Raw genomic sequence first — 12,412 nt, forward strand, 5'->3', positions numbered from 1 at the left:
GAGCTCGCGTTATTTGTTGGGGTTATCGCGATAGTAGGATGAACCATTATTAAAATGCTTAAATTTGGCAGATAGGTTTCTTTCTTTTTCTTTCATAAATTATTTTCTTAAGTGTTTTACATTTTATATAATTACTGACTCGATGACGCTTACATAATTTACCCAAAAATGCCGTTGATGATTGACACCCTCCACTTGGTTTGGTCCGTCCCGCCCCAAGATTCTTCCAGAACTAGCCGGCAGATCCACGCGTCGAGGTGCACGGCTAGAGGATCAAACTTCCTTATATAAAATCATTTTAAAAAGCTGTGCATTCCTCTAGGGTGGATATTAAAAATGTCCGCCATGGGGACCCTTGCGTTCGATGAATATGGAAGGCCTTTCCTCATCATAAAGGACCAGGAAAAGAAATCTCGCTTGACTGGCCTGGAAGCCCTGAAGGTATAAAAGCTAACGGGCTAGCGGGCTCTCTAAGCTTTTTGACGGTTCATTTAACCATATCTATAATCCAGAAAACTACAAACCGTTTCATGTTTTAAACTTATTGGTTGCACTGTGCTTTTGTAGTCTGACATGGAGAGAATGAATTCCTTTATTGCGTATTCTATTGTCTAATGCGATCAATAATGTGCCTCATGTCTAGCAGCGGATGGTCCATGTGCTTCCTCTAACTGCGTTGAGTCATGATGCGCAATCAGGGAGACATTAAGAAATATTGTTTTTATCAACGAGAAAGCTGTAAATGTACCTTGACTTTACTTTTATGCAAACTGATTATTGTGCTTATTACTTTTTAAGAATCCTATCAAGATTATTGTTGTTTGTGACGCACCTTACTGTCTGTCAGAACAATATGAGATCATGCAGTATCAGATTGAATCTGTAATGTGCATATATTTCATTCTAATATTATTCGTCCATTTCAGTCTCACATCATGGCAGCAAAAGCAGTTGCAGGCACCCTGAAAACATCACTGGGGCCAAATGGTAAGTCCTCAGTTCTGCATGCAAGTTAGTCTTTATGGTCCGTTCCTTGCTGTTTTCTTAATGCAGATTAATACTGTTCACAGGGCTTGACAAGATGATGGTGGATAGGGATGGTGAGGTGACCGTGACCAATGATGGTGCAACGATTCTCAGCATGATGGATGTCGAACATCAGATTGCCAAGCTCATGGTTGAACTCTCCAAGTCTCAAGATGATGAAATTGGAGATGGAACCACTGGTGTTGTTGGTGAGTTTGCGTTTCTTTTAGTCCTCCCCTGACTAAACATAACCAGCTGAGCTATCTGCACATGGGTTGCAGAATTTGGCTTTTTAATGCTTGTCATTGATCAAACTTCACATATTTCCCACTGCATGTTTGTTTATTACATATTTTGGTTTATTTAATAATGCTTTGACGTACCATTAAATTGTATCAGGGTCAGAAACTAGATGGGGCTCATCTAAAATGGATAAATTATTTGAATAAAATATACGATAAAGAATAAGTTTGACTTTGTAACAGATACAGATATTGACTCTGCTGCACACCCCTAGTCTTTTCTTCCCTATTTGTGACGTATGTGAAACGGCTTCTCGAACAAAAAAAAAACATGTTGGGTGGGATTTTGTCCATCAGGAATTAATTGGATGGTTGTGGTTTGCTGTTGCTGTGATGTCATGTGAGTGACAGGTTGCCCCATGCCAGTAAACGCATCAATAAAGAGAAGAGAAGAGATGTCACTGCAAGAGGGAGTGCAAGTTATTTTGATAAAAGATAATCAGGGCAATTCATAAAAAAAAATAAAAAAAAGATCAATATACTGCAGTCTGAGGGTGGTCAATTTTGATTTCATGGTGATTTTAATACTTTTATTCTGCAAGGATGCATTAAATTGATCAGAAGTGACAAAGACATTTATCAAATTTATATACAAGACATTGACAAAAGATTTCCATTTCAAATAAATGCTGTTCTTTGAAACTTTAGATTCATTAAAGAAATCTTAAAAAAAATCATGTGACACTGGAGTAATGGCGTCTGACAATTCAGCTTTGCTATCACAGAAATAAATTGCATCTTAAAAGATATGAAAATAGTAATTTTAAATTATTAATTATTTTTTACAATTGTAATGTATACTGCATTTATCAAATACATGCAGCCTTGGTGAGAATAAGAGACTTCTTTCAAAAACATTTTGGGGGGAAAAATACCTACCGAACCTAGACTTTTGAATAGTTTTTTTTTTTTTTTTAGATAATCTAAAATTTGATATGTATCTTATAGCTAGACATACATGAAATCTATAGTAGTAGACATCTTTAAATGTAATATGTTGAAGTTTATCTCAAGAGTGCTATATTGTAGTATGTTTCTTGTTTCATCAGTGTAGCTTTATAGTCTAATGTGTGTGTTTGCCCCTGTAGTCTTGGCAGGAGCTCTTCTGGAACAGGCTGAGCAGCTGTTAGACAGAGGCATTCACCCCATCAGGATCGCCGATGGTTATGACCAGGCCGCAAAGATTGCCATCCAGGAGCTTGACAAAATCGGGGATAGTTTCCCAGTGGATCCCAACAACACAGAGCCTCTTATTCAGACAGCCATGACCACGCTAGGGTCCAAAGTGTGAGTGTGTCTGTTACTAGTTTTTTTTAATTAACAGTTTATTACTGAGAATATTGTAAGGGGTTATCATCAATGTATTCACTTTTTTTGGTTCGTAGGATCAACCGGTGCCACAGACAGATGGCAGAGATTGCTGTCAATGCCATCCTGACAGTTGCAGACATGGAGAGGAAGGATGTCGACTTTGAGCTCATCAAAGTGGAAGGGAAGGTCGGTGGTAAACTAGAGGACACTCAGCTCATCAAAGGTGTCGTTGTGGACAAAGAGTTCAGTCACCCTCAGATGCCCAAGGTTTGTGTTCACTGTTAATAATCATTCCTGGTTGCATATGCATACGGTCTTCATTAATAAGTATGTTTTATATATTCCTCCAGGTACTGAAAGACACAAAAATCGCCATCCTCACCTGCCCGTTTGAGCCGCCCAAGCCCAAAACCAAGCATAAGCTTGACGTGACCTCAGTGGAGGACTATAAAGCTCTGCAGAATTATGAGAAGGAAAAGTTTGCAGAAATGATTCGACAGGTCTGTATATTGCTTGTTCTGTTTGCGTACTTGCTTAAGTAAAAGTAAAGAGATTGTTTTAATTCAATATATTTGTATTTAATATTGTATATTATTTAATATGTATTTATAATTTGTATTTCTGTGTATTTTTCTAAAGCTATACAATAAAATGTAATGGCAGTTTTATTTTACATTGACAGATTAAAGTGCTGTCACTTCTTATCAGTAACATCTTATCAGTTTCTTTGTTTTTAAGATTTTTCTTTTTAACATAATTGTAAAAAAATGCAAACAATAGCAATAATGATGTTTTCTCAATCTGCATGACCACCCTCTTCAGTATAGAGTTATTTAGAGCTACAAATTGAATATTCCGGATGTATTGCAGCCTCGGTTTGATTTTAATGATAAATGTATTATTGATCATTCAATTTAATTCTTTTTTTTTTCTTCTTTCTCTCCCTCTTCCAACACGTCTTCTAAAGGTCAAGGAGACTGGGGCTAATCTTGCCATTTGCCAGTGGGGATTTGACGACGAGGCCAATCACTTGCTCCTGCAGAATGAGCTTCCTGCCGTCCGCTGGGTCGGTGGACCTGAGATTGAGGTTTGTAAAAACTACACTGCAATACACTACTGTTTAAAAGTTTGGGGTCAGTATGTTTGAACATTAAAATGCATTACACAGTAATATTGTGAAATATAACAATGCAAAATAACTTAACACATTTTAAAATGTCATTTATTCCTGTGATGAATTTAGCTGAATTTTCAGCATCATTACTCAGTCTTCAGTGTCACATGATCCTTCAGAAATCATTCTAATATTCTGATTTGGTTCTCCAGTAACATTTCTTATCAGTGGTAAAACAATTGTGCTACTTAAAGTCAGCATGAAATCAAAATTGACCCTATTTACTTTGTTAGCACACATTACTAGTCTTGTGGTAAACAACTCATCTGTGCAAGTTAGTCCAAAAAAAACCCCCAATTTGTCGTCTTTAATAAAAATCTGAAATTGTACTTCCCCTCTGCAATGGCTTTCCTTCTCTGATGAACCAGATCCAATGACCGCAAGATGAATGGAACGCATACTTTTTTTAGATTCAATCAATTCCCAGCCGAAAAAAAGAGCCATGCCCTCTTTTCTCATTCAATATTCCATTTCACTCTGAAAATGTCACATTACTGAAGTAAAGTCGATCACAACTTCCAGTTCACAGTAACTTTAATATTTTTGTTTACATTGATTTTTTTCTAAAAATTATTTTTCATTAAGTATAAAGTTCAAGGCAGCAGCGTTTCTTTAAAACAAATCTTTTGTAACATTATAAATGTCTTTAGAGTCACTTTTGCTAAATAATAGTAGAGTCTTGGGTATTAAAAGTATACCTTTCAAAGAAAAACTTCCAGACCCCAGACTTTTGAACGCTCGGATATCTCACAACATTGTCTTTAGCTTTATCACTGATGGGTTACTCATGTCTGTTGAGAGTATGATCAAACTATGAGACTTTATACAAACATTTCCAGCTCATCGCCATTGCTACTGGAGGACGTATCGTACCTCGATTCAGCGAGCTGACCCCGGAGAAGTTGGGCGCTGCTGGGTTGGTGAAGGAGATTTGCTTTGGGACCACTAAAGACAAAATGCTGGTTATTGAGGAGTGCAAGAACTCCAGAGCCGTGACGATCTTCATCCGTGGAGGGAACAAAATGGTAAAGAGTTTTAAGTGCTAAATTGGGCTTTTGCCCCCTCAAAATATTATATTAGTTTTCGTATCCTGGTTACAAATTTGCAATCCCCCTCGCCTATTCATCTGAATCATTTAGATTATCGAAGAGGCCAAGAGAGCTCTTCATGATGCTCTGTGCGTCATCCGTAACCTTGTGAAGGATAACCGCATCGTGTACGGTGGAGGTGCCTCAGAGATCGCCTGCGCTCTTGCGGTCAACCTGGCAGCTGATAAGGTATTTTTGCCGTTATCTGTACTCTACATTCTGAGGTTTTTGTTAAGCATATTTCTAAAACGCTCTGCTTGGATTCCAGTGCCCCTCTCTGGAGCAGTACGCTATGAGAGCGTTCGCTGACGCTCTTGAGGTCATCCCTATGGCACTCGCCGAGAACAGCGGTTTGAACCCTATTCAGACGATGACAGAGGTCAGAGCTCGACAAGTCAAGGAAATCAACTCTGCACTTGGAATTGACTGTCTACATTTATCAACAAATGGTATGAACTTCTTTAATATACTTCTTAAAATATAATTCTTTACAATACTCATCGACAGAATAGGCAAATGTAAGAAAAACAAAGTAAAGAATTATAGTATTAGTAGTGCTTGTGCAACAGTAAAAAAAAAAAAAGCCATTTAGATTTATGTAAGATTTTGAAATTATTTTTGAAAAGTCTTTGATTAAAAAAAACAGTAGAAATGGTAATATTGTGAAATAATTTAAAACAACAGCTTTCTATCCAGTTTTCAGTGTCACATGATCCTTCAGAAATCATTCTAATATGCTAATTTGATGATCAAGAAACATTTCTTATCAATATTGAAAACAGTTGTGCCACTTAATATTTTTGTGGAAATACATGTGATACAAAATGTAATTTTTTTCCCAGGATTCATTGATTAGAAAGTTTAAAAGAGCATTATGAATTTATATTAAAAATCTTTGCTGTCACTTTTGATCAATTTAATGCATCTTTACTGAATAAAATTCATTTCATTTTAAAAAATCTTACTGACCCCAAACTTTTGAAACAGTAGTGTAGTTTTTTTTATTTTTTTTTATTATTATTATGTAATTGGTTCAGTCTTAAACTGATACATAAAATATTTTTGGCCTTAAATTTGACTTAAATCTTTACAGACATGAAGAAACAGCATGTGATCGAGACCCTCATTGGAAAGAAACAACAGATTTCTCTGGCCACTCAAGTAGTCAAGATGATTCTGAAGATTGATGATGTCAGGGGCCCCGGCGAGCCTGAAGACTGAGCGACGCACTACGGTCCCATGCACTTCTAAAGCAATGTCGAACCTGTACTGTTATTTATCATTTGATGCAGTTCAATGTAGTACCGAAGTGATCCATTAAACTTTTGTTTTCAGATTTGTTTCTTGGTTGTCATTGACATTAGATTTTTGAATCTTAGTAGAAAAAAAGTGCCATTTTAAAAATATACATGCAGAACTGCAAAAGCTTTCAAATAATTTCAAGCTGTTAATGTCATCAGATTTATTGCTTTTTAGTTTTTATTATTAGAAAATGTTTAACCTTCACCTCAGTCATTTTAACCTGTTGCAGTTTACATGTACTTCTTCAACCAGTTGATCATATCTTTCCTGGCTTCCTCGATGTAGGGTTTATCATCTGGGTTAATGTCTTCTCTCTTGCGATGGACAAACCCATGTGTCTGATTAGGGAAGATTTTCACTTGGAAGTCAGCAGTGCACTTTTCCTTCAGTCTTGTCTCTAGTGTGGTCACCTTGGTTAAAAGTTAGAGAACAATAAACATCATTAAATGATTGTTTGACCAGTTTATGGCCCTGAAATAGGTTACTTTATTAATCCAGTGACTTCATAATACATTTACCCACATTTATTGTTTCTCATTCTTAAGAGATAAAATGCAAATAAATCTGTATTCGACTAAATACTCAAAGATAATTTTAAAGAGAATAATGTAATCTGATTATACTTAAATTGAGCTGTTTGGCCTGAAATGTGTTTGGTGCAAATCTAATAAAGCTCATTTTCCATGTCACATCCTTATTGAGGCAGCAATAAATCAGAACTATGATGGAACATATATTTCTTAATATTGCCAATGTTGAAAACATATTTTTTTCAGGATTCTTTAAAAAATAAAATTTATTTGAAATTAATTTATTTTTTTAAAAATGATACTGACCCTAAACTTTTGAACACAGTTTAAGTCTTAAAAGAAATGTGCTCTTCATACATTATATATACATATATATATATATATATATATATGAAGAGAATATATAATATATATATATACATAAGAAGAGAAGTGCCATCTGAAATTTTCTTCTAGAATGATCATTTTTATCAAGCTCATATATTTAAGTTCAGTAATTTCACTTAAATGAAAATTAATAGGTTATTTTCATTGCTATTTAAGTGAAATTACTGAACTTAAATATATGAGCTTGATAAAAATGATCATTCTAGAAGAAATTTTCAGATGGCACTTAGAGGCTTTTGCATCTGAACTCTTCATATATATATATATATATATATCTTAAAAAGACCCCAGCTTACCTGATCAAGAGGTATGACTGCATCATTTTCTGCAAATATGAAGAGGGTCGGACTCTTGAGGTCAAACCTGTCTTCCCGCTCTCTAACGATACCTGGGTTAAATGAATGTATATACAGTTGCTAGGATTGCAGACAGCATATTGACACATACTTTTTCTGTATCCTTGACTGTTTATATAAATGCAACAAATACATTACCATAGACTGAGACGCCAGCTTTAATTTCTTGATACTGAAGAGCAATGTAGTGTGTCGCAACACCACCCCAACAGAAACCCACAACACCTATATGCTTTGCACCACACTGCTCCTTCAGGTACCTCAATACAACATCCACTTCCCTGGGAAAACAACAAGATTGTTTAGTCTTTCCTTTGAAGGCATGGCCAAGTGCATCAGAAAAGAGCATGTACAGTGCTATGCATAAGTTTAGACACCCATGCTAAAGTTGACTAAAAAGAGGAATAAAAAATCATCTTTTGGAAATTGAACTTAATGCCTTAATTAAAAAAATTAGGAAAAATCCAACCTTTAAGGACACCAATTTTCTTTGTGAATGAATAATGTATCGTAAATAAATAAATGTTCTTCCTTAAAATACAGGGTGCATAAGTCTGGACACCCCTATGTTAAATTCCCATAGAGGCAGGCAGATTTTTAGAGGCAGGCCAGTTACTTCATGGATCCAGGATACTATGCATCCTGATAAAGTTCCCTTGGCCTTTGGAATTAAAATAGCCCCACATCATCACATAGCCTTCACCATACCTATAGACTGGCATGGTTTTATTTCAGTTAGCCTAATAGCTGGTTTGATTTGCATTGAGAGATGATCTTATGGAAAGTACTCCATGCCAATCTCTAGGTATGGTGAAAGATGATTTTTTATTCCTCTTTTTAGTCAACTTTAGCATGGGTGTCTAAACTTATGCATAGCACTGTAGTTCATTGAACTTGTACTTTTTGATGTCTGTAGGTTTTTTGTCTTCGAGCCACTGCTGAAATGTTGACCAGTCGTGAGATGGGCTCCACGCCTCTTTTCCAACAAAGAAATCTGGACATATAGCACTGCAAATGCAAAATAATCAAGTAAGAATAGGGATTTCTGAACAATTTTAATATTTATAAGTATAACATTAGAAAACATTTACGTGTATCCATTGGCTGAGAGCATGTCGGCCATGTATCTGGTGTTTGGAAGCTGCCATCCATAAATATCTTGAATTACAATAATGGCCTTTTCTGATGCTTGAGGCTTCACCACATAAGCTTTAATGTGCTCGATTTGAACTTCCTCTCCAAGACCTCCATATTCAATCGTATCCCCGATATCACATGGACAGGGCTTTGCTTCGTTTGCCATCTGTTCATAAAAGAAAAACAGGGTATGAACCTATTCAATCCCAAATTTAATGCATTTCATTCCTCAAAACAAACTGTTTGTGACAGTGGGTTATTCTATTTCAAACAATACAGTAATATTTTAAATCTAAAAGGCAATTGTGAGGAAAAAAGAAATTGATAAACACAGAAAATCTTCACATTTACTTGATTTAACTTAATGTAACTTTTTTTTTCTTTATACTGTGATCCATTAAGTGATAAACAATTGCAAGTTTACTTTACTGTGATCATGATTTATATGAGATGGAGCAATCTACAGGTTAGGCTACATTAATAATATACCCTTTAGATATTATATATCAAATATGGTAACTGTATTTGTATTATTTCATGTTTATTTGCTTCCTTTTGTGGAACTTTGACAAAAGATAGATTCTTACTGATGAGCAAACTGTAATTACCCAGCTAACCACCATGTTTGGGAACGTTAGGCTACTGTTAGTTTTTGGTTATAAAATATATCCTAAAAAATAACCACTACAGAACGTTCTGTTCATTCTCTTTAGGTTGTCGCAAAAAACTCTGCATCGTTCTGGCTAGTTTAGTTTTTGGTTCCAAACCCCAGGCCAGAGAACATTTCTAGAGCGTTATTATTTGGTTCCCAAAAAAAATGCCAAACGGGAAATATGCTTACGTTTGCTGTGTAGCCTAAACAACACGAAATCAAAACAGCCTTGTACTTCATTTTAAAGTCGACAACTCCGTGCAAAATAAATCAACACATCTTTCTAGACTCTTCAAAACAATTTGGCCACAAATGTTACTTTATAAAAAGGTTAAAATAGTTTTGGAACAACTGGAATCCGCCGCAAAAGAAAAAGAAAGACGTGAATGAATCACGTGATTAAACTTTGTGACTCCATTCAAAGCAACATATGACAAACATTCGGTAAAGTTGCACTTAATGCTGATATCGACAACAACACAGGCCGCATTCAACATTGATTTTTGCTTTACATTTTGAAATGCACTTACCGCACCACTGAACCGAGAAACCTCGAATTTATTTGAAAGGTTAAAATCTGATTCTTATATCTGCAACGCCCACTATTTCATATATGGCGCTCACGTCTTACTTTGTTCATCATGAGTTAGCAAAAATATGTCAGTTGAAAGTAAATGGATGGGTATGTGTTAAAGTGTTATATATTATATATTTATTGCGTATCGATTCGTGCACTGAGGACATAGCCCTATATTTAGAGTTCCGGGTCATATCTGTCCCCACAACAAAAAGAAAGCTTGATTATGATATGATAATATGAATTGTAGACATGTGTAACAATGTATAAAGAAGAGCATGTAGGCCTATTGTTTAATGCTGTTTTATTAACTGTTTTTTATTATTATTATTATTATTTATTATTACACACAAAAAAGCCTAGCACAAAGTATTTTACAACAATACAATGTGAAAAAACACTGCCATTGCTTAATGTAATCTGCATTTTACAGATCCATAAATATAAAACTAAATAGGCCTACCTATTCTACCTTCTACCGTATGACTGGTGTATCTTAATTCTGAACATGCCTGGAGACTGTCATGATAGTCAAATAAAAAAAATGTTTTTATCACATTTCCAGCATGTTATATTATAAAAATTCAAAATAATAAAACTTACACAAAGCAAGGCTTTATAGTATAATCAGAAATCTGAGGAAACTATTATTGCCTGTATTTGATTGAGTTGTGATATATTGATAAGGTTGAAAAGCCTTCTTAAATTACTTGAGGAGTGGTGGCATTTGATGAATCCAGTTTGATCATTATGGATAATTGTGGAAATTGTGGCCCTGGTGTTTTATAATTTGGTATTTTTATTAATGCATTGCGTAGTTCCGATAAAGTTAAAGGTGACTCTAAATAGTCGGCTTGTTCTTTTGTTAAGCTTGGAAGATTTCTTTTATCTAAAAATAACTGGATATCTGTTAAATCTGGGTTATTTTTGAAGAATATAAATTGCAATAAAATGATTGGAAAATATGTTTTATTTCCTCTGATGACTGTGCATTCTTCCCAGTGGAATCAATCATAGCAGTTATAATTGATTTTTCTCTTTTGAAAATGTTGTGTTGAAGTTGATTTGCTAAAAAAATGATTTGTTATTATATTCATTATATCTAAGCTGTTGCATCATAAGCATGTAGAGCATGTGTTTAGATGCTGACTGCTTTTCTTTAGTTTTTCATGACTAATAATCTCACTTCAATTGCCCTGTGGTAAACATTTTTTAAAAAAAATTCAAATATTTGGTGTATTATCTCAGTTGCATGCATAACTATAAATGAAACAACGTCTCTATTGTTAGTGTGCCACCAGAGGGCGTACTGTAACCGTTTTTTGTGAAGTTTACCATACATTCAGATTCATAAGGGTAAACGACACGATAAGGGTAGATAACTTTAGAATAACTATATATTATAATATTATATTTAATATAATACAATGGTTTAATAATACCGTATTGAAGCTGTTAATTGACTCATTAAATTGTATTTTAAAAAGTGGTATAATATTTTTGTATGTTACCATTGTTGCTGTTTTATGAATTGGTTTGTGTTTAATAATTGTTTGACCCTTTGAATTTTGCTGACAAGTCAATAAAAGGCCTGTGATATACAGGTAGGCTATGTTATGGAAGCAAGTGCCTAAACAGAAGTTAAAATATCCTTAGAAATACTGAATAGAGTACTAATAAATAATCAATAATATTAGTGCAGTGTAATAGTAAAGGCTTTAGGCTATATCCCTTATGTGTGAATGAAGTGCACTCAAAAGGCACCGCTGGGATTCGAACCCAGGATCTCCTGTTTACTAGACAGGCGCTTTAACCAACTAAGCCACGGCGCCACGAGCGCGATTAGCACAACCCAGGCTTTTTTTCTTAAACTGAAAGCGATTGTTGTTTAGCTTTCGGGATTTATTCGAAATTCGCCGCTTTTTTTGTGCAACATAATCACCAAATAATTCATATTTATGAATTGTGTCAATAGCCAAAAGAGACGACACATAACATTTATCTCATTGATGTGTAATATCCTGACACAACCAACGCAAATTGTCAAATTAATTTAGAAACTTGAGTTAAAAAGCTTTATCTTACGGCTTTTACAGTTCGGTTATCCTGTAGGACGGTCATTGTATTACAAAAAAAAGTGTAGTACACTTATGAATGCATCATAGTAAAAATAAAATTGAAATATTTCAGATCAATTCACCATCGAATATATGATCAGTGAAAAAACGATGGGTCTCAAACAAAAACATTAACATTCTGGAAAAGTCCAACAAGATCCCAGAATTCAGTTCTGAATAAAGTTTGTATGACTTTTATGGACTGTTTCCACCAAAAAAAAAAAAAAAACACTGTAAAATGTAAAGTCACAATTACAAGGCATTACGCTGCAGTTGTGAGATATGAAATTACAATGTTAGATAGTGAGCAATTGTGAGCTTAAATTGCAATTATGAGAAGTAGGCTAATGTTTCAAGTACCCTTTTTTACTCTGAGGTGAAAAGTATTGCAATGAAAAATAGGCCACACACACACACAAAAAAAAAAAACTCGAGGACAAAACACTATTATTT

At 34.7% G+C, this 12,412-nt stretch overlaps 2 protein-coding genes across 2 annotated transcripts; one reads left to right on the forward strand and one right to left on the reverse strand.

Annotated features, from left to right (window-relative positions):
• Positions 1 to 35: 35 nt before the first annotated feature.
• Positions 36 to 6,235, forward strand: cct5 (chaperonin containing TCP1, subunit 5 (epsilon)). Its single transcript, XM_084102960.1, has 11 exons — positions 36 to 441; positions 927 to 987; positions 1,071 to 1,235; positions 2,417 to 2,615; positions 2,714 to 2,906; positions 2,990 to 3,139; positions 3,607 to 3,726; positions 4,653 to 4,838; positions 4,953 to 5,090; positions 5,170 to 5,350; positions 5,995 to 6,235. Exons 1-11 carry the CDS (start codon positions 337 to 339, stop codon positions 6,120 to 6,122), a joined length of 1,626 nt encoding a protein of 541 aa, XP_083959086.1. The 5' UTR covers positions 36 to 336; the 3' UTR covers positions 6,123 to 6,235.
• Positions 6,236 to 6,426: 191 nt separating this feature from the next.
• Positions 6,427 to 9,989, reverse strand: cmbl (carboxymethylenebutenolidase homolog (Pseudomonas)). Its single transcript, XM_084102961.1, has 6 exons — positions 9,796 to 9,989; positions 8,568 to 8,779; positions 8,377 to 8,484; positions 7,615 to 7,757; positions 7,417 to 7,508; positions 6,427 to 6,613 (listed from the first exon to the last, which is right to left on the reverse strand). The coding sequence occupies exons 2-6, from the start codon at positions 8,777 to 8,779 to the stop codon at positions 6,434 to 6,436; spliced, it is 735 nt and encodes a 244-aa protein (XP_083959087.1). The 5' UTR covers positions 9,796 to 9,989; the 3' UTR covers positions 6,427 to 6,433.
• Between the last annotated feature and the right edge of the window lie 2,423 nt (positions 9,990 to 12,412).

This window comes from Abramis brama, assembly GCF_963993115.1.
Source record: "Abramis brama genome assembly, chromosome: 24".
Lineage (NCBI taxonomy): Eukaryota > Metazoa > Chordata > Actinopteri > Cypriniformes > Leuciscidae > Abramis > Abramis brama.

Coding starts and splice junctions, on each gene's coding strand:
- cmbl (XM_084102961.1), bottom strand. CDS start 8,779: ATGGCAAACGAAGCAAAGCCCTGTCCATGTGATATCGGGGATACGATT. Junction 7,758..8,376: donor AAACCTACAGACATCAAAAA/GTACAAGTTCAA, acceptor TTGTTTTCCCAG/GGAAGTGGATGTTGTATTGA. Junction 6,614..7,416: donor CAGTCATACCTCTTGATCAG/GTAAGCTGGGGT, acceptor CTTTTAACCAAG/GTGACCACACTAGAGACAAG.
- cct5 (XM_084102960.1), top strand. CDS start 337: ATGTCCGCCATGGGGACCCTTGCGTTCGATGAATATGGAAGGCCTTTC. Junction 1,236..2,416: donor TGGAACCACTGGTGTTGTTG/GTGAGTTTGCGT, acceptor TTGCCCCTGTAG/TCTTGGCAGGAGCTCTTCTG. Junction 5,351..5,994: donor TCTACATTTATCAACAAATG/GTATGAACTTCT, acceptor AAATCTTTACAG/ACATGAAGAAACAGCATGTG.